Consider the following 23,076-nt stretch of genomic DNA (forward strand, 5'->3'; position numbering starts at 1 on the left):
AATGATGAAATAGGAGGTGGGAATAGCTGAAGTTACATAACTGGGTGGAAAGACAGGCTCAGCATAAAAGTCCTGCTGGAGTATGCAGTGAAGTGGATGCTGATTTGACCAGAACCATGGAGGCCAGTGTCCTGTACTTTCTCACTATCATTGTGGGCTTCTTACTGCTTCTGGTCAGGAGACACCCAAAAGCCCATGGCCACCTACCACCAGGACCATGTCCCCTGCCCCTCTTGGGAAACCTTCTACAGTTGGACAGAAGAGGCCTCCTCAACTCCTTCATGCTGGTGAGACATACACAGTGTCTGTGCCCTATGGGTTTAGCCCTGTGTTTGCTCCTGGAGATCACTCAGCAGGACGAGAAAGGGATTCCATCCAAGCTCTAGCCTCAGGTGGGAAGGGGGCTAAGGGAAAGTTGAAAGGCTGATTGGTGATGGATGGTGCCCAGATCCACAGGCATGTCCTCTCAATGTTGAAATCATGTGGGGGACTGTGTTTGGACTGTGAAAGATGACAGGGGTGTCCAGGTGTGTGTCAAGGTTTTACAATTTTCCTCTTTGGTGCTTCTTTGTTCCAGAAGAGAAAGAAAGATGCCAGAGACATTAACAGATAAGGTTTGCTTCTGCCAGCACAAGGGATTAATTAGCCTGCCTTGTTCAGGAGCAAAGAGGAGGAGAGGCAGGTCAGGAGGTGGGGTAGGTAGGGAGTGCTTAGCAGTTATGAACACCATGGACCATCCAAGCAGCTGACCATGGTACCATCATACCAGTCTTCACAGGGGAGATTTCATGTTTAATTACCATTTTTTTTGTTAATAATCAATTAGCATTCTTGGCCCCACTCCATTTAGAGAGCCGATACAGTGGCAACAATCCCAACTTCCTGCTACCCCTTGATTGTTAACAGATCACCCATCTGTACCATTGGTGTAGTCATTTGTTTTTATCTAGCTTTTGAGACAAGGTCATCCTACTTTTCCCAGGTTAACCTCAAACTCATGATCCTCCTTCAAGTTTCATATAACATCTTTAATCTGATCTGTGTATTGATAGTTCATTGTTGCTTAAGTTTCGAAGTTGTGACCCTTCCTAAAAACATAAGTATGTCAATATCAAATTTGTCTAGAGGTTTTCCTTAGCATTGTCCCCTAAACTACACTGGACACTGACCATTTTCATAGCCTTTCATTTCTATTAGCTACATTGCAGTCTAGAGTGAGGTAAAGGTTGTGAGAGGATGAGGTGGGTTATATGCAAACACTGCACCATTCTCTCCAAGGGCTTTCAGCACTTGAGGGTTGTGACATTCCTGGGATCAATTCCCTGAAGATGCCCAGATGGTTGCATTGTCAGATATTTTTCAACTGTGTATGCTGTAGTCATGACTCACATTCAGGTCCATCACCAGATGACTATCACTTTTCCTTCCCATGTAACTCAGTGGGTGAATCAGGACCATCCTCTGGATGTTGTCAGAAGGCACTGGACAGGTTGTCACTGGGTCACAGGAAGAATGGTCCAGCTGGCCAGACTGAAGATGTGGGCATGGAGCTACATAGATAGCTGAATCCATATCTATATCTATTTCTTTGATACATAATTGTATGAAGCTGAGGCTAGCTTCCAAATGGATGTCTATCCAAGGATGACTTGCGATTCTCTGGCCTCTGCCTCCACATTGCTTGATTATAAATGTGTGTTGCCCTTCCTCCCTACACTACAGTACTGCTGTACTGATCAGGAAGCCCAACCAATCAATGCAGACCCTGACTATGTATGGAATTAAGCCTTCAATCTTAGGTTCCTAGAAGGGAAAGGGTGGCCATATGAGAGGTTCCTATCTTCCATTCTGTATGTGTTTTCATAGTGTAACATCATCATCTGCACTGACTAACAACAACCGTGGTCCCCTTTTGTTTGGCAGTTTCGAGAAAAATATGGAGATGTGTTCACAGTGCACCTGGGACCGAGGCCTGTGGTCATGTTGTGTGGGACAGAGGCCATAAGGGAGGCTCTGGTGGACCAAGCTGAGGCTTTCTCTGGCCGGGGGACAGTTGCTGTGGTTGAGCCAATTGTACAGGGATATGGTAAGACATGGGACAGGATGGCGTAGAGGATGTGGTCCAGGAAGGTGGAGCCAGAGCTGTGTTGAAAGACTCAGGTTCCCCGACCTTTCAGTGTAACCTACCCCTACTTTTTAAGGTGTGATCTTTGCCAATGGGGAATGCTGGAAAGTCCTTAGGCGATTCTCTGTGGCCACCATGAAGGACTTTGGGATGGGGAAGCGGAGTGTGGAGGAGCGGATAAAGGAGGAGGCCCGATATCTGGTGGAGGAGCTGCAGAAATTCCAGGGTGAGTCTCTGAGAATGGGCATAAAGGAAGATGGTGATACAGGGATCTGAGTGTACAACCAAAGAAAGAGAAAGAGACATATAGGGGTAGATGAAAAGGCAGACAAACTGACAGACCAACACATACACACACACACACACACACACACAGTATGGGGAGGATGAGATATGGACAGAGGTGGAAAGAGAGAAAAAATGCAAGGGCAGGGAAGAAACATGAGGTATATTGTGTCCAAAATAACTCAGAAACATGTACTGATAATAGCTGCAGAGTTTCTTCAGAAAATCAGTCTGTGAATTTACTTTGTTTGCCTGTTGGGTATGACTGGTGCACTTGTCCTCTCAGAATTCAGAAAGTGAGGCAAGATGCTCAGGAGTTCAAGGCTGGTTCCCATCTATATTTCGAGGCTCTCTTTTTGATAGGATTGTGGCTGAGTGAAGGTTGCTTCCAGCACCACATACATGGGGCACGGTCCTACACGTTTATAATCCCAGCACTCTAGGGCTGGAGGCAGGAGGCTGAGATTTCCAAGGTCACCTTCTGCTACATATGGAGTTCAAAGCCACTTTAGGTTAATGTTTGTTGTTGCCCCACACCATGTTCTTATCAAAGACAAACACAGACCCTAGGTAACTGAGAGGGAAGGGGGCAGGAGGAACTGCAGACATGTTCTAAGCAGGGAACTGTGTTTTCTTCCTTGTACTTGTGCTGGTGAGCAGCAGTGAGCACAGAGGCTGATGGGAGTTTGACTCTGGGTGAACTCAGAGGCACTTCTGGGGACTTGAGGGGTCTTTACATCAAGGGCGTATTGGTGACATGACTGTTGTTTGCACCTCCATTTCTGTACATGGGACATTTGCCGTCTCTATTCACCTTTCTCAGGAGATCTGGAGAAAGCAGTCAGAGATGGAGGGACCCAAAGGAAAAGAAGTGAGCTCTAAGGCTGAGAGTGAAGGTGATGAGCCCCAGGGAAGGATCTATACCAGGCTCCAGGCAACTTCAGACTCAAATGGAAATCTACACTGTCAGCACACTGTACTTTTTTGATCTGAGGAGACAAGGGAAAAAGACACTCACACACTTTCTTGATGGTTTCCTTTCCTCTTCCTCTTCTTCTCCTCCTCCTCTTCTTCCTCCTCCTCCTTCTTCTTCTGCTCTCCTCCTTCTCTTTCTCCTCCTTTTCCTCCTCCTTCTGCTCCTCCTCCTTCTTTTTGCCTCTACAACTTATATTCCCCAACAAAGTCTTTGAAGCCATACAGGCTTCACAATGTGGTTACATTCAAATTTTCAAGTGAATGATTATAATGGATATAGGTAAAACCATATTTTCAACTAACTCCCTTACATGATTAAAAAGAGTCACCCTAATAACTCACATACATTATAACATCTAAGCAACTTGTTAAGACTAATAGAATATGAGAAAACAAGGACCATTTCATCTCTTCCAACTCTTTTGTTGGAAGGCTGCATATTGCTGTTACAAAAAAAGAATCAACCACTTTATTATCTATCTTGAAAGGTAATCTTATAAGGAATTTTAAAGAAGTCGTAAACCCAAACTTTTATACATAAAAACCAGTCAGTCAGCTGATCTCTGAATCCTCAGAGTACATACTGATTTATCAATAATATCTAATATCAGAAAATTAAGGTCAGGAGTGGGTGAAAGGAATTAATCATCACCTTTGATCACCAACCAGACCTAGCATGGAAAGTACTTCAGCTAACAACAGTCAGGCTGCTCTGTATTTTTGACCCTATCCTAATGAATCTATAACTCAACTGTGTGTCCTTGTAAACTTCAGATTGTTTTCTGCGGTTCTTTGTCTTAAAGCTATTCTCGGAGCATATGGTCTAACAAAAATTATTTTGAAGCTTTGTTTGAGATAATGGTGCAAACAGAAAACTGTGACAGCATCTTTCAGCATTAAGAGAATTAGAGCCTGCCTGGACCGGGGGACTCAATCGTTTCCCTTAATCATTATCCTGAACTGTGATCTAAAGCAGCTCCTCGGGTGAAACTGATAGGCATTAGCTGTAAAACTCATAGGCCCTAACTGTGTAACATTTCCTTGTATTTACTTTTATTCATCAAAACTCTGTATAAACTATCATTATTATCATCAACTTGGCAGGACAATTTAGGTAGGAATCATTTTCATGACAATTCACAGATAAAAATGCCCATGAGAATGGTTCCCATGAAATAAACATACCACATCACAGGCAGGGATGTCTCCCCCCATCCATTAACCCCATGTGAGATCCCAGAGGAAGATGGCCGTAGAAACATGTAGAGGCAGAGCAGAATCAAAAGACATTCTGGGGTCCTGGGACTTGTGGTCTTGTCGAACCAAGATTGACTCAACAGAGTGTTTCCTCCTGGTGGGCTGACACCTTGGACTCCAATTGCCACCTGTTGCTCCTCTGACACAGCCACCAGCAGATCTACATGGGATCAGAGACCACAGACAAGCCAGCCTCAGGGTGAGGGGCAATGGTAGCCCTCTAACCACCAGGGTCCATGACTGAACCTGACATAGGAAGGTGGCAGGGAGCAGGTGCTGATGGCTTCAGGAAAACCACAGAGCCCAGAAGTCAGAGAAGGGATGGCAGATTGGCATGAAGACTGCAGGGCCTGTAAATTCACACAGGCAATCCCTGAATCCTTCTCTGCACCATTGCAGCCAGTGGGAGATAGCTATCAGCTCAGAGTCAGAATGTTGTCCTGGGATGAGGTGCAGGTTGGAGGCTGAATATATACACTCTTCTCTCCACCCTAGTATCCTAGTCCCAACCATAGTTAGCTGAGTTGCCTTAGTGAAGGTAGCCTCCCTTTTTGTGTATATGAATAGTATCCCATTTTCTGTGCAGTATTGAGGGAAGTTGAATAAAAGGATGCATGCAATTCTAAGTGAAGGGCCTAGACTCATATGTGCATCATATGCAAATGTGGTAGCCTCTGTTGTTGTACTTTGCTTAGTGAGTGGTGGGGGCAGCCTCACAGGATGGGGATGAAGCCAAGTATTCCATGGTTTTTTTATCCACTGCCTCTTGTCCTGCATCCTCATTCTCCAGGAGCCCCCATGGAACCCACCTTCCTCTTCCAGAGCATCACAGCCAACATCATCTGCTCCATTGTCTTTGGAGAGCGCTTTGACTACAAAGACCGCCATTTCCTGCACCTCCTGGACCTGATCTATCAGACCTTCTTGCTCTACAGCTCATTCTCCAGCCAGGTCAGTGATGGGAAGAGAAGAGTATCTAGGGCAAAGGAAAGAAGACACTGCTCTGTTGGGCAAAGAAGTGAGTGTCTTCGGGCTGGAAGAAAAGCAGAGACAACATGGAGAGGCGAGGAGTTTGAGAGCAGGACAAAGAGAAGGATGGGGAGCAGGGCAGAGACCTGAATGTAGAAATACAGAGCCATACACACATGCAGAAAATGGTGATGTTGGTGATGCAGCTGTAGCTCAGAGGACAGAGGACTTGGTTTTCATGCCTGAGGCCCAGGCTGTATATCCTGGGTGTCGTGGTACAGAACTCAGGCAATTCCTGCACGTGAAGGCGGGGGGTTGGGGGGTGGGTGAGAAATTCAGGGTGTTCCTTAGCTACACAATGAGATTAAGTCCAGTATGGCATGCCTGAGACCTTGTGTTCATAAAGCAAAACTCCCAAATTAAAAGAAACAATGACAATTCAGCACAGGGTATTTGGAGAGAGAGCAGAGGAGAGGAAAAGGGAGACACAGAGAAGGGAAAGGTTTATTGTAGCTAGGAGAACAAGCTCCAAGGCTGGACACAGGGCTTGCAAGGAATTTAAGGTGTTGTGAAGCTAAGACGTTTTTATTTGAGGAATTTTTCAGGATAGGGAAAAAATTCACACTATGTTAAAGGTTACTTTCTTTATTCTCTTCCAATGAATCTCTCTTTCTTTTTTTTTTCTACATAGCGATATATACCCAACATAAATCCTTCAGGCAATGTAAAAGTTACATTTGAAGGTCACATTTCACTTGATAAGAAACAGAATCATCCCTACAGCAACACACTTGTAATACATCTTAGATTTCTAATTGGTGTGGTTATAATCTGCAGCTGCAGTGTAAAGAAAGAACTGGTCCTTGTTATCTATTTAGAGAGATAGACTTATAAAAGATTTTAGAACAGTTATAAACCTAAACTATTGAGGAGTCTAAGAAAAATAAAATCATCAGCTATCCTATATTTCTGAGTGTAATAAACATTTTAAACTAACGTTTTGTGATTGGGTGGCTTTCTTGAATTCTCTATAGTAAATGCTTTGGTGGGAACTCAGGTTTACCTTAAATCTCCTACTTGATATTTTCCAAGGCACAGTGACAATAAATACATTTTAGTTCTTGAAATATATTTTTCTGTCCTGCTTGTAACTTTAGATCATAAAAAATGGAAACTTGTAACTCTTTTTCACCTGTGCAATTTTAGGACTCAACATAAGAACAGTTAGTTGGCTGAACTTTGAGTTTTCAGGTGTATGCCTGTATCATACAACTGAGGTTAGGAATTTGTGCAGAGAGTTAATCACTGGCCTATGTTATCAGCCAGACTTAGCAAGAGAGACTGGTATAGTAATTAGGTTGCTATGTACCTGTAACCTTGGTTCAACAAATCAGACAGCTGCTATTTTGTCCTTGAGAATTAGACTGCTTTCTCTGGGAAATGTTTATCTTAAAACCCATTAGCAAGGCAAATGGTCTAATTTGAAGTTACTTTGAAGTAACAGCTGATAGTATACAGCTGTCTTAGTAGCTAGAAATACAACAGTTTTCCTTTGTCAGCCTGAGCTATGGTATAAAACAGGTCCTAAGTATATGACAGTCCTCATGGAACAGTAGACCTAGTTATGAAAAATATCCTAGTATTATTTCTATTCACCAAAATTATACAGCTTAAGAAGAAATCTTCTTCCTGACAATCCACAGATATAAATGTGCCCAGTAGGGACAATATATTCATGAGATGAGCATATTACAATATAGGCAGTGGATGATTTCCAGCACCATATACACAGCAGCAGCAAGCATGCAGGGACACAACAGAAGCAAAATACATTATGGAGTCTGTTTTCTTTCAAGCCTTGCTTGAGTGAGACAATCCCATCAGAGAGTTGAACTTCTGATGGGCTGACACCTTGAATATTAATTGCCACCTGCCATTGCTCTGACATGTCTATAGGAAAGGTTAGAGACAGATTTAGAGACAAAGTGCAAAACTATGAATGTGTATAGTGTACTCTATGAGGTGTGTGTGTATGTGTGTGTGTGTGTGTGTGTGTGTGTGTGTGTGTGTGTGTGTGTGTGTGTGTGTGTTTTGCATGTTTCTTCATGAAATTTGGGGACCAAGAAGAAAGTGGTGGTTTGAATGAGATTGGCCCACATAGGCTAGTGTCTTTGCATACCTGAGATCTAGTTGAAGAGTTTTTTGGAAGGATTAGGATCTGGGACCTCTTTGGAGGAGATGTGTTGCTTGAGGTGAACTTTGAGGATTCCAAATCCCATGCAAGGCCCAGTGTTCCCTCTAGTTCTGCCTACCTGCTTGTATATCATGATGTCAGCTCTCAGGCACATGCCTGTCTGCATGCTGCCATGCTTGCTGCCATGATGATAATAGACTAAGCTTCTGAAATGGTAGACAAGCCCTCAAAAATACCTTTTTTTTGTAAGAAATACCTTAGTTGTGATGTCTCTTCATAGCAATAGAAGAGTGACTAAGTTAGAGCACTGTTCACTTCTTGTGACCAGATAGCTCCAGGTGACCTCCTGGGTCCTTCTTTCTTGCAGGTGTTTGAGCTCTTCTCTGGCTTCCTGAAGTACTTTCCTGGTGCCCACAAGCAAATCTTCAAAAATCTGCAGGAAATCCTCCACTACATTGGCCAGAGTGTGGAGAAGCACAGGGCAACCTTGGACCCCAGCAATCCAAGGGACTTCATTGATGCCTACCTTCTACGCATGGAGAAGGTAAGTCCTGCATGAATGAGAGAAGTGATGGGTGAGAGTGAAGGCTGGGGATGTGAGCAGAGGAAAAGGGGGGCAGAGGATGGGGAGGAGAGATAGGAAATGGAGTGGAGAAGATGCAGAAGAATCTAGAATTGAAGACTAGAGAAGGGGAGGAGAAAATGAAATAGGGAGAAAGAAGGTTGTGGAAGAAACACAGGGCAAGGGACAAAAAGCAGAAAAGACATCAGAGGAAGAGAGAGCCTGGGAGACAAAAACTACCAGAGAGCAAAGTTGAGAGAAAATACAGAACAGGGAGCAAGGGACATTATCAAGAACAGAGAAATGCCGTGTGGTTCATACAGTGTGAGACAGAAGGACAGTTCCCAGCATGTGTGAGCATCTCCCTGTAAGAACCCAGTCACCCCTGACCCTCCCTTCTCTCTCCCATCTGGAACCAGGAGAAGTCCAACCAACACACGGAGTTCCATCACCAGAACCTCATGATCTCTGTGCTGTCTCTCTTCTTTGCTGGCACCGAGACCAGCAGCACCACGCTCCGCTATGGCTTCCTGCTCATGCTCAAATACCCTCATATTACAGGTGTGCCATAGGCTGTCAGTTGGGCGATCTTCTATATCCCTTTTGGCTGTGGAGATTAGTGTGAATGAGTGAGACATGGGTCTCTTACATCAGGAGTTCTGAAGGCTTTTATTTACTTCTAAACTAGGGCACTGTTTTGAGTGAGTGAACACTGAGCTGGCCCATTTTCTGTTATCACTTAAAGGTTGATCCATCCATCCATCCATCCATCCATCCTTCCCTCCTTCCCTTCTGTCTTTACTTCCATCCATTCATTCATCTTTCTGTCCACCCACCTCTTCACCCATTTACCCATCCATTATCCACTCATCCATTTATCCATTTTCTATCCATCCAGCTATATACCTATTCATGCCTATCTGTCATTGAGTCATTTGTTTATTCATATACAAATCTTTTCATTCCTTAATTTTTCCAGCTGGCCTTTGAATTTATCCTTCATGTGTCCGTTATTTCCTCCATGTATCTTTTTAATGATTCACTTATTTACCTGTGGTTTATTTATCATTCAATACCTGTGGTGATATATTGTATACCCTAATAAACTTATCTGGGGAATCACAGGACAGAGTTAGCCATTAGATTAGACATAGAAGCCAGACAGTGGTGACACATACCCTTAATCCTATCACTTGGGAGGCAGAGATCTTTCTGGATCTCTGTGGGATCAAGGCCACACAGGGAAAAGAGTCAGGCAGTGGTGGCACATGCCTTTAATCTCAGCACTTGAGATCTCATGCCTTTGCTTGGAAAGCACACAGGCCTTTCATCCCAGGAAGTGACATGTTTGGGTGGAGAATGGTATATAAGGCATAAGGAGATAGGAACTAAGCAGCAGTTCAACTGAGACCCTCAGGGGTGAGGACTCAGAGGCTTTCAGTCTGAGGATTAGTGGAAACAGGATCAGCTGAGGAGTTGACAAGGTGAGGTTGACTGTGGCTTGTTCTGTTTCTCTGATCTTTCAGCTTTTATCCCAATATCTGGTTCTGTTTTTTTTAAATTAATAATACCATTTAGCAATTCATGTTAGACCTATGTGTTTATTCCGATATTTACTCATTCATTCATTCATTTATTCATTCTTTCATTCATTCACATATTCCTCTGTTGAATCTACATTTGCTTGATTATTGTCTGGTTGTGTGCATTGATTTATTTATGTAGGTACTATTTATTGATTCATTAATTGTTTAATTTAACAAGTAAAAGTAGTAGAATACATATATCCAGGTTTTAGTTTGCTCATTTCATTTGCTCAGCAGCCTTTACTTCTATTAACTGACTCATTCATTGCTTTGTTGATGCACACACTAGTATTCTAAAATTTTAAAATTATTTACTGTTACTTTGAGTATGCTTGCTGCAGCTCGTATATGGAGGTGGAAGGACAACTCTGTGTAGCTGGGCCTCTCCTACACCTTCATGTGGGTTCTGGATGTCAAAGTCAGGCTGTCAGGATGCAAACCAAGTACACTTTCTGGTTGAGTCATTTTATCGGCCAACATACTCACCAACATACCCATATTTTGTATTCAAGTATGCATAGATTAATGTACTTCCTTTATTTCTGAGGATATAGCCTTAGATTCTTAGCCTGGATTTTTAAATTTATTTTACTAATGAACATTATTGTTTTGCCTGCATATATGTCTATGATGGTGGACCAGGAGTCAGAGACAGTGTGAGTCATCATGTGGGTGATGGAAATTGAACCTGGAACCTCTGCAAGAGTAGTAGTCAGTACTATTAACCACTGAACCATCTCTCCAGCCCACTGGATACTTAAAAATAAATTCCATGCAAAGACATCTGTCTGTCTGTCACTCTTGGTGTGTTTGTATATTTGTGTGTGTATGTATGATTGATATACAGAAATACAAATTATAACATTATATTTCAAAAGGAGAAAATTCTTACCAATTCCTCTCCAGTTATTACTCCAGATTGATAGGTTAAAAATATTCATGTGCTGTAGATTTTTCACTTTTTGTATTTACAAGCAAGTTTGGAGCTTTTCAGAGAGACTCTACTATAGATCTAAGTGTGGCTGGAGAGACAGGTGCCTGAGGGAAGCACAGGTGTGCATGCCCAAGAGTTCACTGTGTCTTTCTCAGCAGAGTCTCCTTGCTCTGCACTGTTCCTAGGCTATTAGCTGGCAGAAAACAGGGTCACACTGCATTGCCTCCATGAAAGGAGGGAGGGCACTGTCTGTTGTCTCCCTTTTCTGTGCAGAGAAAGTCCAAAAGGAGATCGATCAGGTGATTGGCTCACACCGCCTACCAACCCTTGATGACCGCACCAAAATGCCTTACACTGAGGCTGTCATCCACGAGATTCAGAGATTTTCAGATCTCTCCCCGATTGGTGTCCCACACAAAGTCACCAAAGACACTTTGTTCCGAGGGTATCTGCTACCCAAGGTGAGATCAGCTGCCATTCCACATCTCTACTCCATGATCATCCTCCATTTTCTGATTGCCAGCCTCAGACTGTTGTGGTTACCTAGCAATTCTGTATTTCTTAGGAACTGACTGTCTGAAGCTGGGAGTCAGGGTATGCTAATATCTTTGTGTCTCATAATGTCTCCTAGAATACTGAGGTGTACCCCATCCTGAGTTCAGCTCTCCATGACCCATGGTACTTTGCACAACCAGACACCTTCAACCCTGACCACTTCCTGGATGCCAATGGGGCACTGAAGAAAAATGAAGCTTTCATGCCCTTCTCTATAGGTGAGACCCACTTGTGCTTCCTTTCCCAGACACTAGAGGGCAGGCTCATCCTCCTGGACACAGACAGGTCTAGGTCTCTGTTTACTGATTTATTTCAGCTGCTTTGCCTGAACCATTTCATTCACCCTGGCTATAGTGCCATAAGAGGACTCTTGAACTAAAGGAGCATTCTGGCCCTCATGACTTTGGGGAATTATTTAAAAGCTTCTAAACCTGAGCAAATGCATTTTCTTAAGAAACAGCAGCAAGAACAACTGACGTCTTCTATGAACACTGCTGTGAACTGTGCAGGGTCTTGATGGCCAGGGAGGCATTGAGTTTAGCTGTGAGCACTGGGGAGATGGGGCATGTCTTGACATGCTTGTCTCTGCTTGCAGTAAATACTCTTGCTTGGCAAATTGTAAGAGAAATCAAAATTACTACCATTTATTTCAGAAAAAAAAAATCCATGACGGATAATATCCTGAACCAGAGAAGTTCAGGGTTACAGCAGCCATCAGAGTCAGCCCTCGGTCTCTACAGACAACGGGGAGCTGGGCATGGACACACAGCTTAATTGGTGCCAGCTCTGCTTTTGCCTTACTTGGCCATGCTGGAGTAGTTGGCAGCCTGGGGTGGGTCAACTACTATGAGAGACCAAGACTTGTTCTTCACTAGAAGATATAATCTCAAGTTGTTATTAGTTCAGTTGCCTCTTGTGTTTGGTTAGTTTGTTACATACAGAAGCTGCCTCCAGCCAAATTTAATTCAGTTTTTTTTTCCCCCTACGGGATATAAACATGGAAAATTTGTGTTCAGGTTTTTGTCTTTTGGAGAAAGGGTCATTCTAGAAACAATTCCTTAGCTTTTAGTTGTGTCCACCATCATGTCTTCATGATAGGGATAGAACCCAGGGCTGAGTGTGTGTCAAGCAAGTTCTCATCAAATGAGCCCATACTCCAGCCTCTCCATGGTTAATTCTAGAAGATGTTCTCCTGCTATTCCTCCTCTCTGTTCTCATCCCTCACTGAGGGATTTCAGGCAAGTGTTCTCTTACTGAGCCATTTCTCAGCTAAGAATTTTCTAGTGTTGAGTGTCCAAGTGCCTTCAAGACCCTGGCCTCAGCCTTGCACCTGGCTCTGTCCAGGATAAGGGCTTCCTTTCATTTTCATCTTCAGAGCTGTAGACATGTAGGGTGTGAGGTAAAAGTGAATTGTCTGTATAAGTGTCCCATGTTTAGAAAGGCAGGGTTGTCGGGAAAGGGGATGTGAAAAGACAAGGAAGAAATACATGACCAGATGTGGTTGGACAGAGATGGTGGAGGGGTTAGGATGTTGGCTAGGAAGTTTAGAAAAAGCAAGCATAAGAGAATAAATAATAAGATACGTGGTGATGGGCGGCACAGACACAGGTTCACGAAGACTGCTGTGGGATGCAAGCAAGCAACCAAACAACTAAGCAACCAAGCCAGCAAGCTAGAGAGTGAGCAAGCAAGCAAGCCAAAAGGATATTAGAACCAAAGAGACATGAACGGTGTCTGATTCGCCAGCTCCAGGCATGGGGACATTGTGTGAGAGTGAGATCAGCCATTAAAAGCTGCTCTGGAAAATTTTGGGTCATAAAATGAGTTCTAGGAGAACTGTCTCAGACAGACACTCCACAAATTTCTAAGCTCATGATACTTAAGTTCAGGAAATGGAACACTCAAGGGGATAGAGTGCTTTCCCTAGACAGCCCTACACAGGCACATTTTCCCAACAACTGGAGGGCACAGGGGTTGCTGGGAAATCCCTCTTTTATCTGGAGGCCTGAGCTGGTCAGGTGCAGATTAAGAATCTCTGAGGTACAGGGCAGGAGGTGGAGCCTCTGCCTGGGCTTTCAGGGTCCCATTGCTATGTGGTGCTCCATGACCACGTGACAAATCAACAAGGCTCCTTATGTCTCTGAGAATCCTGTGGGTGCCATAGGCCCTTTTCATGTGCCCCTGCCCATTCTCAACTGTGTGAACAACTGTGTTCAGGAACTTGTTGAAGTTCATTGATCACAAGCAGGAGAAACAAAGGAGTCAGAGAGAAAGAGAGAAAGGTGTAGGAGAGGATGAGTGACAGAGGGGACAGAGAAAGGGGAGAGACAGAGAGGCCATGCTCTGTAATCTATCAACTTCCTGCCTCAGTCTCCCAAGCGCTGCACTTGCAGACATGTGCCTCCATGACTGGCTCATATACGACCCTTAACACCATCCAGTTGTTAATCTAAGAGTCTTTGTAAACAGTATCTTCACCCTCAGGGCAGCCAATGAGATGGGTACCAATCCCTCATATGAGAAAGGAGAGAACACTAAAGATGTTGCATTAAACATGTGTACACATACACACTTGGTTCCTATTCTAGTACCTTCTTACAGTTCTGGAACAAAGGACTCTGATAATCCATTCTTACAGTTCCGGAACAAAGGACTCTGATAATCCAACAAAAGATAGAAATCTGTCAGAAGTGACCATGAGACACCCACCAACAGTCTGTCCTGAATTTTATAACTAATTTATTGTGTATATGTTTGCATGCATATACATGTGTGCCATGGTGGGTGTATATGTGTTTATATCAAAGGACAGACTTGGGGGTCTGTTCTCTCCTTGTAACATGTGGCTCTAGGGTGTGAACTTTTGTCTTCAGGGTTGACAACAGGCTCCTTTCCGAGCTAAGAAGTCTCACTGGCCTTTGTACCAATTCTTTAAGGTTTGGGGACTCTCTTAACATTTTTGAATTGCAGGTTGAGGGACTCATTCTTATTCTTTGCAATAGCCTGAGTTTTCTGGGCTTAGGGATGGGAAAGTTGGGAGGTTGTATGCTGCCCTGGGGCTCACATTGCTCATCCTCTATGCCCACAGGGAAGCGCATTTGTCTTGGCAAAGGCATTGCCTGCAATGAATTGTTCCTTTTCTTCACCACCGTCCTCCAGAACTTCTCTGTGTCCAGTCCGGTGGCTCCTGAGGACATTGACCTCAGTCCCAAGGAGAGTGGCCTCTCCAAAGTGCCCCCAAAGTACCAGATCTGCTTCTTGGCCCGCTGACTGAGCTGTGGTGGCTAGGTGTCCCCACTCCTGTTGAGAATGACCCCATCTTTCTGCCTCTGAGAGACCTGCTGGTATCCAGGCCCTAGGTCACTGCTCACTTCAGAAGACCTCACTGCAGCTTCTGCAAAGCTGGAGGTGTTTTCTTCTGCCCTGTGAATGGCACTGGAGAAATCAATCAGGTGCCTTTCTTGATATGTGAACAGAGAGACTTCAGGAGGCCACATCTCATGCTGAATCACTCCCAACAGCCACAGATCCATGATCTATCCTGATCGACTCTGTTCATGGTCTGAATTCTGTGTCTGTCAATTGCCTAAGATGCATGGTTCACATAAAGAGAATCACAGAGTGTGTGATCTTTGGTGTCTGGTGTCTTTTACTTCACACAATATTATCTAGGTCCCTGTGCTGCTTTGCAGGCCACAGCCACAAACCTTCATGGACTTTTCTCATCATCTTTCTCAGCCAAAAGCACATTACCTTCTTTCCTGTTTTTTGCCAGCAGAAGGTGTGGTCCAGATTTAGAGTGGGTCTTCCTGCTTCTAAGAATCTGATAAGAAATCCCTCAGAGCATGCCCAGCAGCTTGGGTTTTAGTTGATGCCAGATGTAGTCAAGTCAACACTCAAGAGCAGTCATCACAAGGCACAGTCCCTCGACTTCCTGGTTACTTTTACATGCACCTTCTTGAATGTCTTGTAACTAAGATTCTTTGCAAAGGGCTTCTGGGTGCACACTCCATCACATCTAGGCCACGTTTGTAAAGGGACAATCTGTTGCCTTGTTCCCTGCCACGTTGTGAGAACCTGGAACAGCAGGTGGCTGTTTAATATAGTAGAAGTATTATCAATCAATCAATAAATTTCTCAATAAAGTGACAAAATGAGTCACTCATTATACTTGCCCAATATGCAGCCAGACCTTGTCTTTCTAATCTCTGTCACTTCCTTCAGATAACCAGAGTAAATCCTCGTCCCCAAACTCTCCAGACTGACCCAGTTCTGGGAGTCATCTGCTCTTGCTGTCTTGTCACCTTCTGACAGACGTGTCTGGGAGCCACCCTTTGAGCAGTGTCCCCTGAAACTCAGCCTCTGCACACCACACTGCTGGGACAAGCAGGTGCTTGTGGGAAGTGTCATTTATTTAACATCATCACCTAGGAAGGTGTCTCTGGGCAGCCATTGGCCAGTCAGCAGGCAGCTCTCAACACACTCCTGAGATACTAAATTTCCACCTTAGTTACCAAGCTCCCTGCAGCCTAGGGTGAATTATCAGGAACTTTGCCAAGGTAGATTCCTGGCTCACTCTCTTCCACCAGCCACAGAAACAGGACAACAAACAGAACAGTCTGTCTTCAAGAAAAACAGGAATGTGCAGCATGCCGAGGTAGGACCATGGCACTCTGGCTTCTCCTGAATCTTGCTAGTCTGGATCTGGGGTGGCTCCAGCTCAAGGACTGTCTCTCTCCTGGACAATGGCTTCTGCCTTTGCTGGAGAACATTTTGCAAACAGACCTCGTGAGCTCCTCAAATCTTTCCAAGGCATGAGATGTGGAGGAGGTCAGGGTGAGGAGGCAGGAGGTGGGAGGAAGGAAGTGATGCTCACAGGCAGCAAAGAGTTGCAAGTCCATGGTTCAACAGACATCTCCTGATCAGATTGGGAAATCTCTTCTTCCAGCTGTGCTGTGGCACTAGAGAAGCTTCTAGAATTCTTATGAGAAGGAACAGTTTTAAGGTAGGTAGGTTCTGGTAGACATAGTGTGGTCTCCATCCTGGAGAGCAGCTTTTGCATGTGTGGAGTCTGTGAAACTCATAATGTCCAAAGCTGGGAAGTTTCTCAGAAAAGCTGGGACCAGGGCCCTCAGAGAAGTGTATGATAGAGATAGTCATGTGAAACTACAGAACTCAAGTTTGGTTTCCTCCCTGATGAGACCCAGACAACATCGGAGAGTGTGATCTGGAGAGGAAGGACCCATCACTATGGTCAGCTTGTGAGGTCTGGGTTTTGACTCTGCAGCTGAGGGGGAAATATGGAGATACTGTCATGCTGCAAGCCATAAAAATATATGAGGTAGGATTTCAGCTGATTATGACAAACTAATACATGGAAGAAGCCAAGGGCCTTCAAGAGGTCACACTAAGCCTCAAGGAGTCTTGGTGATATTGGCTTTGGATTGTTAGTCATTTCCTACTATGAATTTCTTATGTGCTATTGTAGCTTTTCCATCATTCATTTGGGCATCATTTCCCCTCTACTAATGGAATATTCAGGTAACCTTCTGCAGTGACAGCTATGCATGGGCAGAACCCCACTTCAAGCCTCCCTGTAATTATCATCTTTGGCAGCATCCGGCAAGAACCATTCCTGGATGGACAAAAGTATCTTATCAGAGATACCTCTGTACTCTCTAAGAACAGACTTAAGCATCCAGACTATCTGTTTGAGAAGGCCTGGCAGATGTGCTAATTAAGATTAACTTTCTCCTTTCCAAAGCCTTATCTCTAGTTTTAGATCAGCCTTTAACAACTAACTCAGAACTAAACGGTTCCTACTTACAGGTACATGTAGCTGTGATGGAAGTTGCTTAGCCAAGATGCCAAGTGATTGAGCACAATTCCTCCCCACCTTGCCAGAAAATGTGGGAACAAAGATAACTTGGAGTGATAAGAGCCAAAGGGATAAAAGGCAGTTTTATTTTCAGAGCAAGTACTAAATGGAGAAGAGAAAAGAGAATGGAAGAACTAGATGGGTAAGAACTGGAGAGGAACTAGCTGAGATGGGGAAGAACTAGATTGAAGGGACAGAAAAGAGTACTAGAGGAACGAGATGGAAGATGAGGAAGAGCAAGATGGGGAAGAATAAGATGAGGAAAAAAACAAGATGGGAAAGGAGATGGGAGAGGAGCTGAGATGGGAAAGAACTAGATGGATGAGAACCTAGATGGGGCAGAACTAAGAACAAAAAATTAAGGTAAAACTTACAGGGGACAGCAGATAAATGTAGAGAGAAATCAGACAAGAAAGGAGCTAGGCATGAGAACAGAACTGAAGCTGTGTAGATAGGATTTTATCCCAGAGGAATAAGATAGATAGACAACAGAGCTCGGGGTTCTTAGTTTCTTTTCCTGAAAATATTTCTTGCCATTTGTAGCCTCTCTTCTGAGACCCTGAGAAGAAGACTATTAAGGCTGGTCTTTAATAATTTTTGAGACTGAAATAGCCTACATGGGCTTCAGCCTATTCTTATCCGGGGTGGACATGAGGCAATATGGGAGGCCACAGAGGATCAGGCTGGGGCTTTCTTTGGCCGAGGGCTCACGGCAATCATTGATCCATCTTCCAGGAAGTGGTGAGTGTGGGATGGTCCTGAGGGCAGTGGGTGGGAAAATCCCACCCACTCCACTCTTAGGTATGCTGGTTTTTATTTTATTCTTTGGCCAAAGAATGACTTGGAGCTTCCTCTAGGGGTTCTGTCTGACCACCATGAAGGACTTTGTAGCAGAAAATGGAGCATGGAGACTGAAATCAAGGTGGAGGCTTAGGGTCTGCTGGTGGAGCTTTGGAAAACCTGTGTTTAGTTGCAGGTGTGTGTGCAGGAGGTCAACATGTTGGAGACACAGAAATGGAGAGTGTGATTGCTAAAGATTCAGAAGAGTGATGAAGAGACAGGTTTTTGGGGTGGGGATGTAGGATGACAAGTTAAAGATCCAAGGATACATTTTGAAATAGAAGTTTCTCAGAAGAAAATTAGAACTAAGATATGTAATACTAGAAATCGTTAACAGAGACACAAAATGTCTGGGTGGGAAGGACAGATGGATGTGAGACAAACCAGGATGTGGCAGTTTGAGTGAGAATAACTCTCATTGGCTCATATATTTGAATACTTGTTCCCTAGTTGGTGGAAATATTTGGAAAGGATGAGGAGGTGTGTCACTGAGGATGGGCTTTGAGGTTTCCAAAGCTCATGCCTTTCCCAGTTAGTGCTCTGTCTTCCTCCTGACATGGATGAGATGTAAACTCTCAGGTACTGCTTCAGCACCATGACATCCACCTGGTTGCATGTTCCTGACATGATGGTTATGGTCTCACCTCTGAAACTGTAAGCCCCAGTAAATTCTTTTTTTCCCCTCTAAGCTGAGCTGGTCATGGAGTCTTAGCAGAGTAATAGAAGAGTAATCAAGACAAAGGGTCTAAAATGAGGCCAGACTCTCAGAGAGTCAGAGATGAGACCAGAGAGACACAGGTGCACAAGGAGTCACACCATGATTAGAGAATAATAGACACAGCAACGTTTCAGGCAAACCTGAAGATGGCACCAGCCATGTGAAAGTCAGCCAGAGGGACAATGTAGGGGAATGAGACCAAGACAGAGGGTACAGTACAAGAAGGTGGATACAATGGAACAGAGAATTAAACCAGAACTCTGTGCATGCTAGGCAAGGATTCTACCAACTGAGAGACATCTCCAGCCAATTTTGTCTTATGGTGGCCTCTGTAATTTGAAAGATTGCTATAGATGCCAGTGTTGTTTACATGGTTCTCTCTGTTTCTCCCACATCTTCCTCTGCAGATGAGTCAACACGATCTTCCAGTTCTTCATTTGTCCTCAATTCTTTTGTAGATATCAGGATAAGGAACAAGTTACCACAGGAAGAAGATAAAATTCTCATTTGAGGTGTAAACATATGTGCAACCTTCCATGATCCTATACATGAACTATACAAGTTTATACCAGTTTGTATTTTCCCATGTAAATGATGAATAATAAAGTCCACAAAGTAAATGGCTGTGTGAAAGATTGTCAGCAAAATAAAACTTATTGGTATGGAATGAATGTTATTTGTGTGTAAAAAGGTATGAGGTGTGTGTGTGTGTGTGTGTATGTGTGTTGGGGTGAATAGGGCTGAAGACTATAGATTGAATGTCATTTCTAAAACCCATGTTGAAATTTAAATGTGATCATAACAATGTTAACAAGTGAGATCTTTAAGATGTGATAAGGTCATAAATCTTTTGCCTTGATGTTATAGGTTGATTGTGAATATTGCCCAAAACATATGCTTGAACACTTGACCCACAACAGGTGGTTCTGTTTTTCAGCAGACCAAATTCCTGCTACAAAGCAACAGGGAGGAGTGGATTTATTTTCTCTTAGTTTCATGGCAGGTTATGTGTGTCACTTGGGGCTTTGGTCTAAATGTGGGTTCTTGTGGTTGTTCTTATATATGGCAGATGGAAGAAGAGGGAGGAGAATGAAGAAGAGGAAGAGGGCGCACACACACACACACACACACGTGCGCGCGCGCGGGGTGTGTGTGTGTGTGTGTGTGTGTGTGTGTGTGTGTGTGTGTGTGTGTGTGTGTGTGTGTGCATGCAGTGGAGGCATGACCCATCAGCTTACCTCCAACAACCTAATTCTTAAACCTAAAACTTGCAAGCTTTAACTCTTAGGTTATCCTGCCACCTCCCCAAATAGTGTTATCAAATTAGGTACAAAGTGTTCACATGTGAACCTATGACAAGGATTTCACATTCAAAACATAACACTTTGTGAATGGATCAAAGTAATCAGTGTGGTAGGCTAGCTAAGAATGTCCAGTTTTCTTTTTAGGTTTCTCCTTCAGTCTTAGGCACATTTGCTGACCCCTGTGTCACGTTATAGAGCAACAGCAAGAGCCTCACCAGATACCAGTGCTGTGTTCTTGGAAATAAGTGCTTCCAGAACCACAAATGAAAAAATTCTGACCATATAATTACGGGGTTTCCAGTATTCTGCTACTGCAGAATACAGATTAAGAAGGTTTCTGCATCTTTCAGCAGAGTCTATGGGAGGTTGTGGGGGTGAACAGAGACACTGTTAGAGAGAGATAGCAAGAGAGAGGGTCGGAGAGCTTCATGACCTATGAAGACAGCCAGGAGGACAAAAGGAACCATTTGTCATTAGTCATAGCAATCAGAGACTATTTAGTTAGTGTTTCTATTTCTGTGACAAAACACTGTGACCAAAAGCAACTTCGGGAGGAAAGGGTTTATTTTGCTTGAATTCCTACTTTATAGTTCATCATCCAGGGAAGTCAGGGTGGGAACACAAGGCAGGAACCTGGAGGCAGGAGCTGATGCAGAGGCCATGGAGGAGTGCTACTAACTGGCTTGTTCCCCATGGCTTGCTCAGCCTGCTTTCTTATAGAACCCAGGACCACCCGCCTAAGGATGGCATCACCTACAGTGGGCTGGGTTCTCCCCATCAATCACTAATAAAGAAAATGCCTTACAGGCTTGCCTGCACTGTGATTTTAGGGATGCATTTTCTAAACTGAAGTTCCTTCCTCTCAAATGACCCTAACTTGCATCAAGTTGACATAAAATCTAGCCAGTCCAGACACCCAGAGGCCCCAACTGCTCCTCTGCCAGGTTTCAACCTCTCTCTCCTCCTAGCTCCTGAGCCTTCCCACTCCTGAATCTCTTGCCTCTCCTTTCTTCTCCTTTTTTTTCTCCCAACTGTGGCTGTCATGGGCCAGAGAGTGCAATAGGGACTCTGGAGAAATTACATCTGCAGCCCCCAAGGACTCGGGGTGGGGAATGCATTGACGCACAGAGATGCGCACAGGTCCATGCGACACTGTTCTTGTCACTTAAATGTAATCACATTCATATATGAAGCTAAGAACATAGAGAAAGGCCCACAATTTAAGATTATGCATGCAAACACACCCCAGACACACACGAGTAGAGTAGCAAACACGTCTAGACTCAAACACAGAAACACACATCTGCACACTCGTATTAGAATGACCTTTCACATATAAAAAGCACACAGTGCACACTCACAGGTCTATGCCTAAATAAACAAACAGACAAAATTGGGCTGATTATGTGTGTACTCACCCCTAGAAATGGAGGCACATTACTCTCTATGCCTTTTTCCCCTGTGTATCTGTTTCATGGTTATTGAGAGCTGCTGGTAGCAAAAGACCATGGGAGTATACAGCAGGTGACTAGAGTTCAGAAGGTCAACCTATCAGAACTAAGGGTTCTGTTAGAGGAAACCACCATCTGGGGTAATAGAAAACTGTCCCCAGCTGCATTTATTTTTCATTAACATAAATCTGGCTAGGGCCATTCTCCAGACAAAAGTATTTCAACTAAGATACTTTTTTATCCTAGGACAAAAGCAGGTAGATAAACATTAGCTCATCTCATCCACAGATAGAGGAAAATAACCACTAGCAATTAGATACTCAACTCCTTACCTTCACACCCGGTTATTTACACAAGATCCCAGCTTAAGAGATTTACTGCTCACATTGCTAGGATGATGTTTTAACCAGTGGCTAATTACTAAGTTAAGGTAATTATGTCCCACTGACCTAAGGAGATTTCTGACAAGGCCAAGCTGGCAATAGGTGCTAAATTTTGTTTGTTGTGCAAATTAAGTTTTAATCCTCCTTAGCAACCAAATGCTACATGCTAAGAAGTAGGTTGCCTAGCAACCGAGCGTAAGTCCCCCCCCCTTCCAGAAAGCAGCAGCAACTGGCATGAGCAGGGAAAAAAGCAGCACTAAAGACAGTTTCACCTTTCTAGTGACTTATTGATGTTTATAGACCCCTAACAGTCTACCCAGCCACTTCTAGATTTGAGCACAGAAATTTGGGTTGTAATTGGAAGCTGACAATTACTGCTTTGTGTGTGGATCCCTATCACCTCTCTCTGCAACCCTGAAACTTCAAGCCTCTAGTTGCTCAAGGGCAATCTTATCAGAGTTTGAGATTAAAAACATCAGGGCAGGCAAGTGGTACATCTTGGCAGCTGCTGGAAGAGGAAGGTGGGTGAGAGAAATAGAGGAATCTGTGCCATTTGTCAGCACCCATGTGGTAAAAAAAATGAGTGGGCAAGCTTCAGAGAAAGAGAGGGACAGCTCAGAGTGTAGGGAAAGCACACCCAGCCTTTGGTTGGTATCTGAAAAAACAAGAGATAGAAAGGAAGTTTTGGAAGAGTCATGATTTTCTGAGTCAGGACTCAGAATAGGAGGTGGGTCTCATGGTACAGGTACTACAGTGCTTCCTGATGGAATTTCTGCAAGTGGCTGCCTAGAATTTGGAAAGAAATGCAATTAATTATTGTTATTATTATTATTATTATCATCACTATTATTGTTGTTATTATTATTATTATTATTATTATTGTGTGTCTGTTTGAGTGTATGTTTACTTTGTGTGTGGATGCACACACCTTTACATAGAGGCCAGATCGGGGCACTGATTGTCCTCTATCATTCTCTGTCTATTCTTTTGAGGCAGGGTCTCTCCCTTAATCTGGGCTGGTATTCTCTTAGCTAGGCTGGAAACCAGCAAGCCCCACCCT

General features: G+C 43.8%; 1 protein-coding gene across 4 annotated transcripts; it reads left to right on the forward strand.

Annotated features, from left to right (window-relative positions):
- Positions 1-40: 40 nt before the first annotated feature.
- Positions 41-19,404, forward strand: LOC102926033 (cytochrome P450 2B1-like). Of its 4 annotated transcripts, none has more exons than XM_006988029.4 (9): positions 41-287; positions 1,924-2,086; positions 2,202-2,351; positions 5,433-5,593; positions 8,173-8,349; positions 8,787-8,928; positions 11,161-11,348; positions 11,519-11,660; positions 14,531-15,071. In XM_006988029.4, exons 1-9 carry the CDS (start codon positions 117-119, stop codon positions 14,710-14,712), a joined length of 1,476 nt encoding a protein of 491 aa, XP_006988091.3. In that variant the 5' UTR covers positions 41-116; the 3' UTR covers positions 14,713-15,071. The 4 variants fall into 4 exon arrangements, with proteins under 4 accessions (XP_006988091.3, XP_042128919.2, XP_042128923.2 ...); XM_042272985.2 differs by lacking the exon at positions 14,531-15,071 and adding an exon at positions 19,286-19,404 and having other exon boundaries at positions 89-287; XM_042272989.2 differs by having other exon boundaries at positions 90-287; positions 14,602-15,071.
- Positions 19,405-23,076: the final 3,672 nt, after the last annotated feature.

The sequence above is a fragment of the Peromyscus maniculatus genome, chromosome 1 (assembly GCF_049852395.1).
Source record: "Peromyscus maniculatus bairdii isolate BWxNUB_F1_BW_parent chromosome 1, HU_Pman_BW_mat_3.1, whole genome shotgun sequence".
Lineage (NCBI taxonomy): Eukaryota > Metazoa > Chordata > Mammalia > Rodentia > Cricetidae > Peromyscus > Peromyscus maniculatus.

Bases quoted from the DNA above. Each gene is read 5' to 3' on its own strand.
- LOC102926033 (XM_006988029.4), top strand. From the start codon at position 117: ATGGAGGCCAGTGTCCTGTACTTTCTCACTATCATTGTGGGCTTCTTA. The intron at 8,350-8,786 runs GTAAGTCCTGCA...ATCTGGAACCAG, and splicing joins ACCTTCTACGCATGGAGAAG to GAGAAGTCCAACCAACACAC. The intron at 8,929-11,160 runs GTGTGCCATAGG...TTTTCTGTGCAG, and splicing joins CAAATACCCTCATATTACAG to AGAAAGTCCAAAAGGAGATC.